General features: G+C 42.3%; 1 protein-coding gene across 5 annotated transcripts in view; it reads left to right on the top strand.

Moving 5' to 3' along the window:
• Positions 1 to 1,055: 1,055 nt before the first annotated feature.
• Positions 1,056 to 19,381, top strand: part of SS18 (SS18 subunit of BAF chromatin remodeling complex) — a 63,084-nt gene continuing 44,758 nt past the window's right edge. The window contains exons 1-3 of one of the 5 annotated variants that reach the window (XM_050942011.1): positions 1,056 to 1,242; positions 3,463 to 3,539; positions 5,417 to 5,501. In XM_050942011.1, the coding sequence (XP_050797968.1) occupies positions 1,174 to 1,242; positions 3,463 to 3,539; positions 5,417 to 5,501 (231 nt within the window). In that variant the 5' untranslated portion in view covers positions 1,056 to 1,173. Of the gene's footprint in view, positions 1,243 to 1,597; positions 1,907 to 3,462; positions 3,540 to 5,416; positions 5,502 to 19,381 lie in introns of those variants that run through there. The other 4 variants (XM_050942014.1, XM_050942013.1, XM_050942012.1 and 1 more) reach the window with 4 other exon arrangements.

Raw genomic sequence — 19,381 nt, 5'->3', positions numbered from 1 at the left:
TAAGACTATCTCCTCCCCAAACAGCAGTGGACTTAAAAAAGAAACTATTTCCTAAACTATAGTTTGGAAATTCTCTGCTCTCATTTGCAACTAGCATCTTATACTTGTGTCTACAATCTTTGCATCCTTTCTGTCCTGCTAATCTAGTAAAGAATCATCTTACTTTATGGATTGGTTTATTTCTAGGGGCTTTCAAACATAGGTATTATTGCAGAATCAGGGCTAAGAGTTTTAATTAGTATTTTTTTTCTGTAGCACATTAAACTAAGGTAGTTTTAGCAAGTTTTGCTTCAGAAGTAAAGCAGCACTGGGTGGTAGTGCACTTGGATTTATTGGCTAAGGTAATAGGTAAACTAAACCAGTTTTATTTGAATCAGCCCACGGCGTTCGGAGAGATTTAGCAATATAATCTAATTCCATATAGGGTTGCTCCTTGACACGTTTTGTGTATGGGTTCTGGCAACTAAATTATGGGTAAGTCAGTTCCAAAATAACACCAGCTGTGTCCTTGCACACGTTGAAGTGTCACAGCTGCAGCTTCCCAGCCGCATTCTTTATAGCGGCTTTAACCCCGCGCCAGTTGAGTCGATGGAGCGCTCCTGAGGCGTTGAACGAGCGGCGGAGCAGACCCAAACGGCAGCATCACGCGCCTCCCCAGACTCCTCCCCCTCCGCTGTTCGCACAGGCCCCTGACTGCCCCGGCCAGGAGCTCAATGTGTGGGCGCAACCAAGGCTGGGGCAGGGTGGAACTCGCCTCCCCTGTAAAGTGAGCACTTCAGGCTCCCCCTGCTCCCGGCCGTACCACTTACAGCCTGTCTCAGGCTGAGAGCTCTGGGTAGGAATGTACCATAATCGCGGGGGGGCGCAGAATGTGTAACGAAGAGGACGCGTTTAAAGCAGCCAAAAGGGCGCTCCCGTCAGTGGAGCCGTTCTCGCTAAGCGGAGCGAGCGAGTCCCAGTGTCGCTAGCGCTGTCACCTGCGGTCAGAGAATGGGGATGTAGTGGCAGGGAGGCTTATCTCCCCCTCTTCGCGACCGGGATGGGCTGGCCCCACGAGCCGTCACGCCCCCTCCCCCTCGCGGTGGTGAATGTTCTTCTCGGACCGCTGCCTCCTCCCGCCGCTGCTTCGTCCGCTGCCCGGGTGCTGGATCCTCCTGCGCGCAGGGACCCGACATGTCGGTGGCATTCGCGGCCCCAAGGCAGCGGGGGAAGGGCGAGATCACGCCGGCCGCCATCCAGAAGGTGAGGGAGGGGCCAGGCCCGACTCGGGGCTGCTTCCGGCCCGGCCGGGGGGCGGCGACTGGCGGGGCTGGGAACACGCTGGGTCTGAGGGCAGAGGGTGAAGGGCAGGGCTGGGCTGTGGTGTTAGGGGCGGGAGTGTGTGGGGTGCGGGGATGCAGGATTGGGGGCTGGGCGCGTGGGGAGTGGGCATGCAAGATGAAAGAGTGGGCAGGAGGCGTTGGGATGCAGGATTGGGGAGTGGACACGTGGAGGTGCCTGTGGGTGGTGGGGGATGCAGGATTGGGGGGTGAACATCGGGGGATGAGGATGCAGGATGAGGGGGTGGGCACATGGAGGGGCCCGTGGGGGCTGGGGATGCGGGATGAGGGGGTGGGCTTGTGGAGAAGTTGGGGATGCAGATTTGGGAGGTGGAAATACTTTTCCGAGATGTGAAAAAGAGCGCTCTGTTTCTTGAAAGCTTGTCTCTCACCAAGAGAAGTTGGTCCAATAAAAGAGATTACTCCTCTTTCCTCCTCCTTCCCCCGCCATGTCTTTCTAATTGGGGTAATATGTCAGACAATTAACTCTGTGCATGAGACGTATTCATTAGTTAATTATCATACTTCACCTTTGTGGATAAGTAATTTTTTATAATTTTGGTCTTTGTCTAGTGCTTATTGGTGAGGTAAGTCAAAACTGCAGTTTCTAAACTTAGTTTTATTGATAAGATTTTTTTTTTTTTTTTTTTTTTTGCATTTTAATGAAGTGGGATTATGGTTTGAATAGAGGCTTGGGGCTTGAGTCTCCAGGTACTGTTTTAGACACTGCCACTACTTTGGTATGTTCTTGTGTAAGTAAACAAGAATTGGGGTGGGAAGCAAGATACATATATTTAAGGTTATGGTTATACTAGCACTTTTGTCAGTAAAAACTTGTTGATCGGGGTGTAAAAAACCACACCCCTGACTGACAGAAGTTTCACTGACAAAAACACGGGTGTGGACAGCACTTTGTCAGCAGGAAACACTCTCCCCTCATGCCTACATAGCTACCCCTGCTCTTTGGGGATGGTTTAATTGTGCCATCAGGAGAGAGCCCTCCCTTACAGTGGCGCAGCTGCAGCAGTACACATGCAATTTTAACTGTCATTCCCTGACTTCTGTTTGCTTAATTGTATGAGTTCAATATCCTTTAAGCAGGAAATTTCAGAAATCTATTTTAGGGTCTCATAGTACTGCTTCTCGGCTCTTGGTGAGCTAAGATCAAGCGTGACTAGTCTTTTGGCTTTTCCAAGGCCACGATCAAGTGTCTTGATGTTTTCATCTTGAGACCAGAAGACCAAAAACCTTGTCTGTGTCTCTGGGACCTTGAAGTAAAAATATTATCTAAGTTCTATCTGAGCACCTTCCACATAAAATAGATTATCACTAAGTCCTTAATGGTCTCAATGGAATCTCTGGCAGTGGCTCTTCTCCTTCTTTGGGGTAAACATAAGATACTATTTGCCTGCAGATACCTCCAAAATGATGTCTTGGACACCATGGGAAGTTCACAATAAATCCATTTTGTGGAAAATTAGGAAGTGTGCCTCTTTCATTTATGTGACTAACTTTTTTTTTTTTTTTTTTTTTTTACTAAAAAGTAAGTTAGTTACACATGTATTCACAATCTTGAATACTTCTAAAATGTGATAGAGAATAATGTATATAATTTTCTATGCTCATAGAGTGCAACTGTGCTAAAAGCTCATATGTTAATCAAATCTCATTTTAAAAGGCAGTGAGGTTTATTTTGAAGTAACGTTCAATTTTCTGCCCATTGCTGTTGCTATTCTTTTCAAATCACTAGCATTTCATAATAGGAGAAGAGAAACTTTTTTGTCTAAGCTATTTAAAACAAATTTCTGAGCAGAGACCAAACTTGGAAAATGAAACTTATAGAAAATTGTGGCAAGGGAAGAATAGGAATTAGAAAAAAAATGTTTTTGGAGCCTTAACTATAGCAATGACTTAAATCCAAAACCCTAAACTAAAAGCCATAAAACAAATGGAGAATTAAAAGAATAGGAGGAGGGAAAAGTTCTAAAAATGATGTCTGTGCAAAACAAAATAAGAAACAATTTTTTTAAAAGCACTTTTTCAATGCTGATGTAATGTAGATAGCAGAGATTGGTCTCACTTTTAGTTCACTTTCATTAAAAGGGTGTGAAACTTATTCCTGACTTCTATTTTATTATTTCAGATGTTGGATGAAAATAACCATCTTATTCAGTGTATAATGGACTATCAGAACAAAGGAAAGACCTCAGAATGCTCTCAGTAAGATTTTAATCTAAATATATTTTGTACCTGGTGATATCGGTTATTTAACTGGAAACCCAGTCTGTTTAGATCAGTTCACTGGAGAATTGTTCTAGCGAACATACAAAAACACTGCTAGTGATAGTGTACCTTTAAATGAGTATATGAATATCATTAAAACTTCCTGCTCTAGAAATATTGAAATGCTGGTTTTAATTTATTAGCATACAGTAACAGTAATGTAGGGTAAAAAAGGATTTCATAATAAAAATGTATAGACTTTTTTCTATTGTGCGTGTCAGTGCTTTGATTACTTTGGGGAGGAATTCGATTACTTGCTTCACACCTTCCCTAGTAATTCAAAGTAGTAGGGAGAGGAGCTGACACTATTTTGAAGGCTGTTTTGGGGACATATCCAAGAACTTCATGCTCTTCCACCTATCTCAAAGCAGCCAATCTCTGCCTAAAAGGCCATGTATCATGACAAGCCTGATGTTTGATGAAGAAGGCTTGGATGCATCCTCTAGAGCAGGGGTTCTCAAACTGGGAGTCAGGACCCCTCGGGGTCACGAAGTTATTCCATGGGGGTTGTGAACTGTCAGCCTCCACCTCAAACCCCATTTGCCTCCAGTATTTATAATGGTGTTAAATTAAAAACACTTTTTTTATATATTTGAGGGCCGCACTCAGAGGCTTGCTATGTTAAAGGAGTCGCCAGTACAAAAATCTGAGAACCACTGCTCTAAAGTGAGTCAATGCTGATCTTTTGGTTAGAAGCATACCAACAGAAATCTGAATGCATTAACTTAATGGTACTTACAAGCATGGATAGGCCATGAGTGAAGGTCATGGTGTGGTCATGAGCTGCTTCCTGCCAGTAGGCCAGCTCACTTTCCTGTCAGGGTTGCTCCACATCCCTGGGTGAGCACCATCCCAAACAAGGATTATGCCTGTGCCTCTACATGTAAACTTTAAGTGTGAAATTGATTTCTGATTTTCAGTCAGGCTACTGGGGAAGCACTCTACAAGGTCTTCTGTGCTCTGTATTACAATGGGGCCATATTCTGCCTCAGTATTAATTTATTATATCCACATTAAATACACTTCATTCTTTCTGTTAAACAACAAATTCTGCAGCAAAATGCTGAGTTCTGTGGTATCTTGGAAAATTGCCAAATTCCAGAGTCTTTCAGCCCTGGGATCCTGAGTGAGATGACTGAGGGTGCCACACCTATGAGCCATGTTTGAGGCTTTTTGCAGACTCCAGTAGATATTGGCTTATATGCTGGTCATGCTTTCAAGATTATCTTTGCAACCAAGATTAGAAATGTAATTTCCCTTTAAGAAAAGGAAGTTGAGATACTAGAGCACTATTCTGCAGCAAGGATTGAATTCTTTGTGATTTTGCAATTGTGGAATACATGGAGCCCTGATTATGTGCTGCTTATTCTAATTATATGATTGATGTATAGGTATGATCTTTTGCTGCTGGATGCATCAGAAGGAGAGAGAAATGAGCTGTTTGTCGCTAATACATGCCTCAGGCAGCATCAAATGGTCATGTAGGGGCTCATACACAACACATTTCCTGGGTAACTCAACTGGAGCAGGGCATGAAACAGACAAGAACAAGGTCACTCTGTTGCTGCTTCTGTAATAGTTACAAGGAGGATGTGCCTGAGTGGTTCCAGTACTTTTGCAAGGGAATTGTTAAAACATAGGGGGGCAGGGATATGTGGAAAGCTTGGGATTCCTAGAACTATCCCCATAATTTCTTGATGTACTGAAATCAGAGTTCACTCTGCCTATGTATGTAAATTGAAAGGAGGTGGATTTAAATATTATTGTGTCCTTAGCTATTTTTTGGACCTGTCTTGCTCTGTTCATTTTGCTAGGTATCAGCAGATGTTGCATACAAACTTGGTCTACCTAGCCACTATAGCAGACTCCAATCAAAACATGCAGTCTCTACTACCAGCAGTAAGTACCTCTGTAAAACACTAAAACTGAGGCAGTTTTCATGTGGGCTCTTGATACTGTGAGAAGGTCCTTGAAGATGGCCCAAAGATTTGAACAGTTGAGTTCAGTTTTCCCCTGGGTGAGAAAAGTAAGGTCTTTTCACATAGCTCCTTGGGACCAATAACTCTTGCTGCTGGAGTCGCTTTGCACACACGTTATGCTATCTAAAAAAAGATTGATGCTGTGATAAAAATAGCATCCAGATGTCCCTTGTGTAACTCAGTGGAAAGACCCTATATCTCCTCAACTAAGGATTCCTGAAGCATGAGAGTAGTTATCCAGCTAGTGTAGCTGGTTCTTATACCAGTGGTCCTCCCACTCTCCACCCTTTTATTTATTTTTATTTATTTTGGGGGGTGGAGGGGAGGTGACGGAAGGTTCCTTTCTAGAGTGTGTTGCTCTCTGGCAGTCTGGGCTGTTGTAAGTTAAGTCAGCCCCCAGCTGGCTCTAAGCCACTCCAGGACTGAAGATGGAGCAGACTGGCTACTTGATGTCTTCTACCCTTTTTGTGCCAGTATGTGATTATGTAACTAGATCAGTGGTCGGCAACCTTTCATTTATTCACTCTGATTTAAGGTTTTGCGTGCTGGTAATACATTTTAACGTTTTTATAAGGTCTCTTTCTATAAGTCTATATTATGTAACTAAACTATTGTACGTAAAGTAAATATGGTTTTCAAAATGTTTAAGAAGCATCTTTTAAAATTAAATTAAAATGATGATCTTACACCGCCAGCCTGCTCAGCTCGCTGCCAGTCTGGGGTTCTGTTCACCTAGGCCGGCAGCAGGCTGAGCAGGGCCTGCGGCTGGGACCCCAGACCTGGGTGGGGAGGTTTCAGGGGTCAGGGCAGAGGGCTAGGGGAGGAGGTTCAGGGCAGAAGTCTGGACTGAGGTTCAGGGCAGAGGGCTAGGGCTGTGTGGACGTTCAGAGAAGAGGGCTGGGGGGTATGGGGGCTGCAGGGCAGAATGCGGTGTGTGTGTGGGGGGGGGGCATCAGGGCAGAGGGCTGGGGTGCTCAGCTCATAGGGGTGCTCCGAGCCCCCTGCCCTGAGCGGCTCAGGGCAAGGGGCTGGAAGGAATGTGCCCTGTTCCACCTCTTGCCCCAAGGCTCCGTCCCTACCTCTCTCTGTCCTCTCTAGGGAGCTGCCTGCATGCTGTTGGTCTTCCCCTCCTCCACCTCGCTAGGGCCATCAGCTGATTGGCACAGGGAAGGAGAGGGGGCAGGGCAGGAAAGCACTAAGCTGGGGGAAGAAGTGGGAGAGGGAGAAGCATGGTTGCCACGGAACCAAGCTTCTGCCTCCTGCCCCCGCAAGGGAGAGTGGTGGGCGGGTGGGGCTGGGGGCCAGGACTACAGCAGGCGGCTGCGTACTGCTCAAAATCGGCTCGCGTGCCATGTTTGGCACATGTGCCGCAGGTTGCCGACCCCTGAACTAGACCATATCATGACAACACATAGGATTCAACTAAGATTGCATAGGCTACTTTATCTTCACCATTTCCTGGATGTTCAGTGCTTCAGTTTCTAACTCTAATGTTAACTGAAAATGTTTTTTTATATTGTTTTAACTCCTGTGAATAGATACACTTGCAACTTTTTTCAGATGAGGTGTTAACTCTTCCCGTCTGATCTTCAATCTGGCCATGAATATCTGACCTCCATAGTAAGGGAAAGGAAGCAGAGTGAAGAATGTTGATGATGTTTATGTGCAAGAAGCAATCTCAATCAAATTACTTTTACAATGAGGCCTGTTTTCAGGCTTGTACATTGTTCAGTTTTCGGAGTTCGATTTTTAAAAACAATTTCTCTTGTGCAGCTTAAATTTACATCAGATTACTCTGTATTGTTTCAGTATTCTAAACAGCTGACTTCTTTACCACCGGTATCTGAGGCATTGTACATATGCAAGAAAAAAATCTTTTGTATACATTTTTATAAATCTATAACTTCTTAGAATTTAAAGACAAATACGGACTGCTGAGAAATATGTGCAGAACAGTGCAGTCTTTAGGTGCATATTCTTGAGTACATGCACTGGAAAAACATTTTGCATTGATTTGTGCTGTGCACATGCTCTCCTAAAATGTAAATAGACCATGAGGACGTTCTTAGGATTAGAAATAAGATGCCTGAAAGGCGTGTGTGATGACAAAATCTGAGATGGGATTGATGTATATAACGAGAAAAGAACTGAATGATGATATAGTAGCCTGGTTCCTCTTAACTTTCCATGCCAAGCTTCCACATAACATAGCCCCAGTCAAAAAGTCTGATTAAGTCATCGTGAAGAACTGTATTTCTGGTAATGTAACTCTTTGAAATTCATATACCATTGAAGCTTTTTCCAATATGTGTTGTTTCACTTCTGTAATCACAAAGATAAACACACATCCATTGCCAGATACAGTTTTAGTTGGTGAAAATAAATTACTATTTCTTCAGGCTCTGGAGAAGTGTGCTTCCCATAATGAAGCATCCCTGCAATTGAGTATCTATAAAGCGTTGAGTTGTATTCAGCTCCAAACAGTGCCTCCTTAGGCATTTTTCATAAAGCTACCCTGGTAATATCCTATTGGAAAGGTAAAATTTTAGCTTGACTAGAGCCACTTTAATTATGAGGTCTGTGTGTAGTAGGAGATTAATGTATTAACCCTCTTCGTTTCTGGAGACCTATTGTAGATTGGTAACTTGGTTCTGATCACAGTGGAAATGAGTTTAACATAATGCTGGTCCCTAGTGGATACTTCCTGTTTGCACAGGTGGATGTGGTGGTGGTGGTGTGCACTCAAGAAAGAGGAATGGGATAAGAGGGGGTTTGCAGGTCAGGACTGAGGTGCATTTCTAATGATGTGTGCTGAAGCTTCCACAATGTGCCTATTTCTAGCTAATGTGTTTTTCCTTTTAGGACTGCTACACTTAAGGGGAAAAAACAACTTCTTGATTGCTTTTTTTTTTTTTTTTCCCCAAAGAACTGATCTGTATTTCATTTGATTCTGTAAAAACAAATGTAAGTTCATTCTCCCGTAAGTGGATTTAAGTTTTAGCCAAATCTTCAAGGGTTTGGTTTGCTGTGTGGTAACTTGACCAGATAATGGAAAACAGTTCACTCAGTATTTAAAATTAACATTTTTACAGATATGTCTGATGCTGAATAAGGTTGTTTTTAGGGCTGTTGATTATTTGCAGTTAACTCGCATGTTAACACACAATTGTGATTTAAAAAAATTAATCATGATTAATCGCAGTTTTAAATGCACTGTTAAACAGTAGAATACCAACTGAAATGTATTAAGTACTTTTGGATGTTTTTCTGCATTTTCAAATATATTGATTTCAATTAAAACACAGAATACAAAGTGTATACTGTTCACTTTATATTTTTTATTACAAATATTTGCACTGTAAAAATAAACAAAAGAAACATTATTTTTCAGTTCACCTCATACAAGTGCTATAGTGCAATCTCTTTATTGGTGAAGTACAACTTAAAATATGGATTTTTGTTTGTTTGTTACATAACTGCTCTTAAAAATAAAACAATGCAAAACTTTAGAGCCTACAAGTCCATTCAGTCCCACTTCTCATTCAGCCAATCGCTAAGACAAACAAGTTTGTTACAGGCGACAATGTCAGCAGAAAGTGAGAACAGGCATTCGCATGGCACTTTTGTAACCGACATTGCAAGGTATTTACATGCCAGATATGCTAAACATTCATATGCCCCTTAATGCTTTGGCCACCATTCCAGAGACATGCTTCTGTGCTGATGCTCGTGTAAAAAAATAACGCGTTAATTAAATTTGTGATTGAACTCCTTGGGGGCGAATTATGTCTCCAGCTCTATTTTACCCACATTCTGCCATATATTTCATGTTATAGTAGTCTCAGATGATGACTCAGCACATGTTCATTTTAAGAACACTTTTGCTGCAGATCTGACAAAAGGCAAAGAAGGTACCAATGTTAGATTTCTAAAGATAACCACAGCACTCAACCCAAGGTTTAAGAATCTGAAGTGCCTTCCAAAATCTGAAAGGGATGAAGTATGGCGCCTGCTTTCATAAGTCTTAAAAGAGCAACACTCCAATGCAGAAATTACAGAACCCAAACGACCAAAAAAGAAAATCAGCCTTCTATTGGTGGCATCTGACTCAGATGATGAAAATGAACATGCGTCGGTCTGCACTGCTTTGGATTGTTATCAAGCAGAACCCGTCATCAGCGGGGACGCATGTCCTCTGGAATAGTATTTGAAGCATGAAGGGATATGAGTTTTAGCACATCTGGAATGTAAATATCTTCCGACACCGGTTACAACAGTGCTATGCAAATGCCTGTTCTCACTTTCAGGTGACATTGTGAACAAGAAGTGGGCAGCATTATCTCCGCAAATGTAAACAAACTTGTCTGAGTGATTGGCTGACCAAGAAATAGGACTGAGTGGACTTGTAAGCTCTAAAATTTTCAATTGTTTTATTTTTGAATGCAGTTATTTTTTATACATAATTCTACATTTGTAAGTGCAACTTTCACGATAAAGTGATTGCACTACAATACTTGAATTAAGTGAATTGAAAAATACTTTTTTTTTGCAGTGCAAATATTTGTAATAAAAATATAAAGTGAACAGTATACACTTTGTATTCTGTGTTTTAATTGAAATCAATATATTTGAAAATATGGAAAACTTCCAAAAATTTTAATAAATGGTATTGTTATTGTTTAACAGTGTGATTGTGATTCTTTTTTTAATCGCTTGACAGCCCTGTTTTTAATTTTTATTTTTAAGAACTAAACATTCCCAGATTGCAGAGGGGAGGCAATAACTTTGGCTAAAAAAGCTGGGAAGGCTTTCAAAGAATTAAGCGGCTGTAGTTAGACACAAGAGGCATGTATTTCACCTTTTTTTTTTAATTCCTTCTTTGTTTCCCATCCAGGGACAGACTAGAGTGTAGGTGTGTATCTACCACCCTTATCTCTTAGTGTGTGGTGAAGGAGTGGTGTTCCTGAAATGGGGGAGGAACTTCTTCTAAGGGGAGCAGCAGTGGGGTAAAGTAACACTTTTGCTGGCTGTGGATCAAGAGGTACAGTTTCAGAGGTCAGGGGAAGTGATATGGTGGGTGGGGGAAGCAGTGATGACCTATCAAGGCCCCTAGCATCTTTGCAAACATCATAAAATGCTGAATTATTAAATAACAGTGACATCAATGGCACGAAACTTCCTTTGCTCACAACAGCAAGGCAGATGTAGGAAAAGAAACCCCTCATGTGCAATCCTTCTCCTCCACCATCAGCCCCTTGATCTGATGGAGGAGGGAGTAGCAGTGCTTCTAGGTGTGGGGCTACTCTTGGATTCTCTTCCACTTGACCAAACATGGTAGAATTGACCTCTGGCCTCTGCTGTTTTTTGCCTGGACACCTGCAGGGATCCTCCTCCTATTTCCTGGACAGTGGTGGACAGTAATATGACTGTATAGTCTAGCAGACATGGGAGGTCTGAGGCACGTGTAAAGAATGGGGTGGGGTCCTACATTGGAATATGGATCTATGAACAGAGGTCGAAGATTGCTATTTTCTGCCCAATGTAGGAAGAAGGGCAATTGGAAAGCTGGGTGACAAGCAATGGTGAACTAACCCCTCTTGGCTGTAGGAAATGAGTGAGTGAGAGACAGAGAGATCCTGGAACTATCCCTAGCTGCATCTCTTAAAAACCTAATAAGAGCTAGAGCAGTGGTCACCAACTGGTCGATTGTGATTGACTGGTTGATCTTAAAGGATCTCCCAGCTGATCACGATCTCTGGCAGTGCAGCGTGACTGTTAAGATATACTCCCTACCTACTCTGGCCTCATGCTGCTCCCATGGACTGGGAGAGCTGTGGGGGTGGTGCTTGCAGAGAGGGACAGTGTGTGGCGGGCCCCCCACCCCCCAGGGGCACATTGGCGCCTTCCAGGAGTGGTGTGGGGCCAGGATAGGGAGGAAACCTGCCTTAGCCTCACTGCGCCTGCTGCTAACCGGGAGCCGCCAGAGGTAAGTGCTGCCCTGCAGGAGGATGCACCCCAGCTCTGACCCCCTCCCAGAGCCAGCACCCTGTACCCCCTCCTGCATCCCAACACACTGCCCCAGCCCAGAGCCCCCTCCTGCACCCCAATCCCCTTGGTCCCAATCCACTACCCCAGCCCAGTGAAAGTGAGTAAGAATGGGGGAGAGCAAGTGACGGAGCGGGAGGGAGTGGTTGGGGCTTTGGGGAAGGGATGGGGTAGATCCTGGGTTGCTCTTAGATTCAAAATGTGATCTTGGGCGTAAAGGTTGGAGACCACTCGACTAGAGAGTTCACAAAAAAACCCAACTTCTTGTCTTTGTCAAAGTCTGACTGTTTAGCTCCTTGAAAAAACTAAATGGAACTCTTCTTCCACGCTTCTTGCTTCTTAGGTGCAGCCCTTTCCCTAATTGTTTATAGACAATCTGGAAAGCCAGCTTTCCTAGTACACACAGTCATTGCCCTTTTCCTCTTCTGTAGTGAAACTGGCATTTGAATATTCAGGGCATTTCACTTCATTGCATACTTATCAAAGCAACGTGCACCTGTTCAGTTTTAAAATTGCCATAACTTCAGTCCTTTTAGTGAAGTAGAAGATAGACTATATATTCTGCATTTGGAGTGACTCTTTTCCTCAAAAAGAAGATATTTGAATTTCTAAAATGCTAAGAAAAACCTTGAAACTCAGTCGGGGTAGGCAACCTATGGCACGTGTGCTGAAGGCAGTGTGCAAACTGATTTTCAGTGGCACTCACACTGGCCAGATCCTGGCCACCGGTCTGCGGGGCTTTGCATTTTAATTTAATTTTAAATGAAGCTTCTTAAACTTTTTAAAAACCTTATTTACTTTATAAACAAACTATTGTTGTATGGATATTATAGACTTATAGAAAGACCTTCTAAAAATGTTAAAATATATTGCTGGCACGTGAAACCTTAAATTAGAGTGAATAAATAATGACTTGGCACACTGCTTCTGAAAGGTTGCCGACTCCTGCTCTAACTAAAATCCATTTATCTTCCTCATCCCATATCAAATGATGGGAAGAGGCTTAATAAAACACTAAGGCCTGGTCTACACTTGGGGGGGAATTGATCTAAGTTATGGAACTTCAGCTACTTGAATAACATAGCTGAAGTCAATGTACTGAGATCTACTTACCGCAGTGTCTTCACTATGGTGAGTCGACAGCTGCCGCTTCCCAGTGACTCAGCCTGCGTCTCTTGCTGAACTGGAGTACAGGACTCGACAGGAGAGTGCTCGGGGATTGATTTGTATCGTGTCTAGTCTAGATGCGATAAATTGATCCTTGCTGGATCGATTGCTGCCCGCTGATCCGGCCAGTAGTGAAGACATAACATAAGAAGAATGTGTGTGTAGTGGAAGCATGAGAAAATTGACTCCTGAGGCTAACACATTTTTGGAGGATGTGATGTGTAATCATTTCATTCATGAAATGTAGCACTGGTCTACACCTGGGTGGCGGAAGGGGGTTAATTAAAGTTATTCATGTAGCTGAAGGTGCTTAACATAGCCGAAGTCGATGTACTTAGATCTACTTACTGCGTTGAGTCGACTGCTGATGCTCCCCCATCGACTACTCCTGTGCCTCAGCCTGATGGAGTACAGGAGTTGATGGGAGAGTGCTCGCGGATCGATTTATCGCGTCTAGACTAGACGCAATAAATCAAACTCCCCCTGGATCAATCGCTGCCTGCCGATCTGGGGGATAGTATAAACATACTCTTAGTCAAATATGAGAATTCTGCTCAAAAAGAACAGTAGTACAGGTCCCTGCTGTTATATGAGTGCAGAAAGCTTTTTAAATGCAGAGTGCTGGTTTCTTTTTCCAAAAATCCAGACAGCAGCAGCAGCCGCCACTGAAATATCAGTTGCTTCTAGTGTAACTTCTTCAAGAAGAGGAAACTACTAACACTACAAGCAGCACCTCAATAAACTGTTATAAGTTTCTCAGCTCAAATTAATGATTGTTATATTAGATAAAAAGCTGTTGCAGTCAGATATATATGCAGTTCTTTCATAGGCATGAATGCTTTGGTTCTGAAAGCTAATGTTAATATAATAGAATCTTATCCAGTAACTCCTTGCTTGACATTGTAGTTATGTTCCTGAAAAATGCAACTTCAAGCAAAACGAAGTTAAGCGAATCCAGTTTCCCCTTAAGAATTAATGTAAATAGAGGGGTTAGGTTCCAGGGAAATATTTTTCACCAGGCGAGTATATTTTATATATAGGCAGATAGTATTAGTTTTAAACAAACAGTTTAAAACTGTACACAGCAGTGATGATTGTGAAGCTTGGTTGAGGTGGTGAAGTCAGAGGGTGGAAGAGGCTGGGATATTTCCTGGGGAATGCCTTATTGCTAAATGATGAACTAGCACTTGGCTGAGCCCTCAAGGTTTAACACGTTAATGTAGCCATTACACTCTACAAGGCAGTACAAATGGAGGGAGGGGAGACAGCATAGCAGATAGACACACACCGTGTGTGTGTGTGTGTGTGTGTGTGTGTGTGTGTGTGTGTGTGTGTGAGAGAGAGAGAGAGAGAGATGTGCATTCCCCTTTAAGTATGCTGAGCCCACTCTAAGTACATTGCCTTTTTAAGTAGATCAGCAAGTTGAGGCAGCAGCTGCTGCCAGGAAGCTCCCTCTGTCGTGAGCCCTGTTGTGTCCCCCATCCTGCTCTATGGATATGGGGTAAGTGCGAGGAGAGGAGCAAGAGCAAGGGGGACACCCTGACATTAGCCCCCTTCTTTCCCCCCGTCCCTGCACGGCAAGCAGAATGCAATTGATAGCCTATTGGGCAGCTGCTGTACAGGGAACTTAGGGGAGCAGGGAGCTGATAGGGGGGACTGCCGGTCCACCCTGGTTCCAAGCCCCCCACCAGCTAGCTCCCAACAGGCTGCTTTTCCTGCAAGCAGTGGACAAAGCAGGCTGCTGCCAAACAATGTTATAAGGGAGCATTACACAACTTTAAATGAGCATGTTCTCTGATTGATTAGCAGGGTTACAACGTTAACTGGGACGACTTTGTGAGGACTTACTGTATTCATATATCAGAAAGGTAGCCATGTTAGTCTGGATCTGTAAAAAGCGACAGAGTCCTGTGGCATCTTATAGACTAACAGACGTATTGGAGCATAAGCTTTCGTGTGTGAATATCCACTTTGTCAGTGAATGTAGTGGAAATTTCCAGAGGCAGGTATAAATATGCAGGCAAGAATCAGTCTAGAGATAATGAAGTTAGCTCAATCAGGCCCTTTTCTGCAGTTGAGTTGTGAACACCAAGGGAGGAGAAACTGCTTTTGTAGTTGTAGTTCCTGTTCAGGCAGAAGGATCTCGGACATCTCTAGGAGTTGCTTCATCTGAAATTTAAATATACCAACTTTTTGCATAGAATGAATCCATACATAGCAGTACTCCAACATTTTAAGACAGAACGAGGCAAATAAAATTTTGCTCACTGAAAATTCTGTATTTAAATTGAATGGGGACATGACTACTATGTGCAGATTAGGCAAAGTTATAGTTTTAAGGCTCCTGCTTTATAAAAAGCATGTTAGGATTCTGAAAGGAAGACTACAGTTAGTAAACTGTTAGATTCTCTAAAAGCAGCAAAGAGTCCTGTGGCACCTTATAGACTAACAGACATATTGGAGCATGAGCTTTCATGGGTGAATACCCACTTTATTGGATGCATTCACCCATGAAAGCCCATGCTCCAATACGTCTGTTAGTCTGTAGGGTGCCACAGGAGTCTTAGTCTGGATCTGTAAAATCAGCAAACACGGCTACCCCTCTGATATTAGATTCTAATCATTGTATCTAGTTGTAAAGATTTAATAATTAAAGAACAAAACATTAAATATAGTTTTAAAAACAAAACTAAACCTTGAATAAGCAATAACCAGATCTGACCCTTCATAGCTGGTAAGGTCTGATAATATTCTAGGTAGTATAACATATATTTCTTTGGGTGCGTGCCTGTGCTGTAACTAGCAATCTTGATTGTAGTAGGGTAGATGTTGAGATGTATGGTTTAAAAACAAATGGATAAAGTCTGTCATCCTGCTGCGCCACCTTCTGGGAGCTGCCTAAGCTAAGCAATGACCAGCCAGAGCCTGTATCCCGAACGCATCCTGCATCACAACCCCCTGCCCTTGCCCCAGCCCTGAGCCCCCTCCTCACCTCCTCCCAGAGCCTGCAGCCCCTCTTGCACCCCAACCCCCCATTCCCAGTCCTGAGCCGTCTCCTGCGCCCTGAACCCCCTCCTGCACCTCAACCCCCTACCTCAGGCTCAGCCTGGAGCCCCTTCCACACTCTGAACCCCTCAGCCCCAGCCGAGAGCCTGCACTCCCTCCTGCACCCCAACCCCCTGCCCCAGACCGGTGAAAGTAAGTGAGGGTGGGGGAGAGCAAGTGACAGAGGGAGGGGGGATGGAGTGAGTGAGGCAGGGCCTCAGAGAAGGGACAGGGCAAGTATGTTTGGGTTTGTGTGAGTATGGTTATTGCTATATTTTCTTTGAGGTGGATCCTGGGTTGCACTTAAATTCAAAAAGTGATTTTATGCTTAAAGTTGGAGACCACTGCTGTAAACTGAGTTTAGTAGGCCCCTCATTTTACCATTTGGTGCCTGATTATCTACTGTGCTACACCAGTTTTATGCCGGTATGTTTCTGTTGGTGCTAGTGTAGTTTACACTGGTATAAAGTGGAGAATTGGGCCCGCTGTGTTTTTAAAAACTCAAACCTCCATCATCTAGCCTATGAGTTAGCTCAGGAGTACCATGGACTCCCAGTATTCACCAGTTTGTCCATTCTGCTTCAGAGAGCCTTATTTTCTCTAATCACGAAGATTCTAAACCGCTCTCTTAATTCTTGTCTTCATGCTCCGGCCTATGTGATTGCAAATTCTTCAGTAGTAATCATGGAGTCTTGCACAATACTATCAAAACATTTCTACAATAAATCAATTTTTGCCGATATCTTAGACTTTATCTATGCTATAAGAAGTGTGCCAGTATACCTACACCAGCAAACCCTCCTAGGGGAGTAGCATCATATACACTAGTGAAAGAAATGAGCTGTACTGGCAAAACAGCTTCTTTGCTGGTATAACTGCTTCTACACTAGGGCTTTTAGTGAAGCTACTTTGGTTAGGGATGGCTTTTTTTTTTTTAAACACACATATGCTTTCGCCCCCAACAACTGACCCTCCCCCCGCCCCCATGCCAACAAAACATGTATAGACGGGCCTTAAACTCAGCAATAGCCTCCTTGATTCTCCAAGAAGAAGGAGCTGCACAATTGAAGAGCAGAAGGTACCTGTTCTAAGGTTACATGTGTCTTGAAGAAAGCCTTTTTAAAAACAGGTTTATTCTAGGTGGACAAGATCAGTTTTTTAAAAACAGAAGTGATCCACCCATTTTTCACTGCTGTCATGGAGTACCCCATACACCCATCCTGCTTTGAATCTGAAGTGTGCTCTAAGTTCACTTATTGTCTGTGGCAATATAAATGTCTTAAAGGAAGTTTAAAAGTCCTGTATGAATTTTATTCATAACTGCTACAACTAACAGCAGATTAGAGCCTAAAATATAATCATAAACCATTTGTTATCCTGATTTCATATTGTTTTTAACAGCAGAACTGGTTGCTCTGCAAGCATTTAAAGTATTCTAATAAAGTTCTTCTGATTGGTCAGCTGATTTTAATGATGAAATATTTTATTGTGTACATGGTGAACATTCTATCCAAATATTTAAATCGAAGCTCTCTTTTGCTATTAAAAACTTTAATATAAAATCATGCTGGAAATTGGTTGTCATTCTTACTTTGGACTTTCTTACCACTAATATCACTTTTAAGTAGGATTATCAGCAACATTGTGATGATAAATTACACTTGTAATTAAACTTTATTTTCACAGCTACATATGGTCACAAATTCTTTGTTATATGAAAAAAAAATCACATGCTGAAAAAATGGATGCTTTTTTTCCTAACACTTCCACTGTTTTTCTTTGAAAGTAGCAGAATAAACATAACTATATTTACATTTTTCACAATTTTGCTTATTCAAATCTCAGAAGTTCAGGCTTTTTGTCACCTTATTTCCCACTCTCACACCTCAGTAAGTGCACTGCAGATGCCATTGCCACCTATCAATAGAATAGACAGAGGCTGAGATATTAGCAGTGGACGGCAGGTTAGGGTAGTTTATGGGATGGGAGATCTTATATTACAGAGAATTGTGCTTCAGAGACCTGAACACAAATTATTAAACCCTGATTTAGTTCCATTTCTCTTCTGCCCATAAGAGGGTGGGGAAATGTTTGTTTACATTGCATATCAAACAATAATAAACCCCCCAAAAAAGGATTACATGAAAAACAAGGTTTTCAAAGCAGACTTTAAAATATGCTTTTGTGTTCCCCACAGATTAGCAATAAAGTTTTAGTAAGATTTAGCAATGCTTACTTCCTCTCCTACATGTTTTAACCCTTCCAGAGTCTCTGCTATAGTTAGTCTTGTATCTCAGTCCTGTTTAACTTTGTCAGTCCTCTGCAAACAAATCTTTTGTCCTTTACTAACAGCAGGAAGGCTATAATAATTCAGATTGATAAGAGTCAGAGTCGTAGTAGAAAATTCAAGACTTGCACTTGTTTGCTGCTTTGTTTCTGTCCTGTATTAAAACCCTGAAGAAAACCTTACTACAGCTTTGAAGAGTGCTGCATGACTGTTGGCATAAGTGCACAGCTCAGAATGACTTTTGGCTTCCTTAATTTACTGTTATCATATAATTTAAAATAGATCTTTATCCTTAAATACTGAATTTGATTCCAGTTTGTAATTGGAATAAAATCAACATGAACTCTAATTCCCTTCTGCATTTAATCCTGAAAAAACCCTTCCATGCCAAGCAGCCTTCATCCTTACTCTTTCCAGATCTGAACTTCCTCTTAACATGGATTTACACTAAGACTAAAGTATGAAGTTGACTGGGCTTCATGTTGGGCCAGTCTGCTTTTCAGAGAAAAAAATTAACTTGGAAGATGTTTAATGTTTTAGCTTTTCAGTAATATGAAGTCAGTTTGTATTTAAGTTCTTTCTGTTTGATGTTTTAGTACTCTTACTGGAGGTGGTCAAGATGCTTATAGTTGATCTAACTTATGAAAGAATTATTGAGGCCATTGACCTAGATTTCATCTGGGTTTAGAAGACAGAACATTATAGCTTAATATTAAGCAGAAAGGTTTAATACTTAATAGAAGGAAGGAACAGTCAGTTGCACACATACAAAAAGAAATGACTTCCTAGGAAGGAGTACTGCAGAAAGAGAGCTGCGGGGCAGGGTCAGAGTGGATGACAAGCTAAATATGAGTCAATAGTGAATAATGTTGCAACAAGAGCAAATATCATTCTGAAATGTATTAGCAGGAGTATTGGAAGCCAGACAAGAGAAGTAATTCTTCTGCTCTACTCCATACTGATTAGGCCTCAGCTGGAATATTATGTCCAGTTCTGGGCACCACATTTCAGGAAAGATGTGGAGAAATTCCAGAGAAGAGCAACAACAATGATTAAAGGTCTAGAAAACATGACCTATGAGTGAAGATTTAAAAAATTGGGTTTGTTTACTTTGGAGAAGAGAAGACAGAGGACACAATAAAAGTTTTCAAGTACATAAAAAGTTATTACAAGGAGGAAGGAGAAAAAATGTTCTCCTTAACTTAAGAGGGTAGGACAAGAAGCTGTGGGCTTAAATTGCAGAAAGGGCCATTTAG

This window comes from Gopherus flavomarginatus, chromosome 2 (genome assembly GCF_025201925.1).
Source record: "Gopherus flavomarginatus isolate rGopFla2 chromosome 2, rGopFla2.mat.asm, whole genome shotgun sequence".
Taxonomy (NCBI): domain Eukaryota; kingdom Metazoa; phylum Chordata; order Testudines; family Testudinidae; genus Gopherus; species Gopherus flavomarginatus.
Note: the sequence above shows the minus strand (reverse complement) of the source record. Positions and strands in the feature narration are given on the sequence as shown.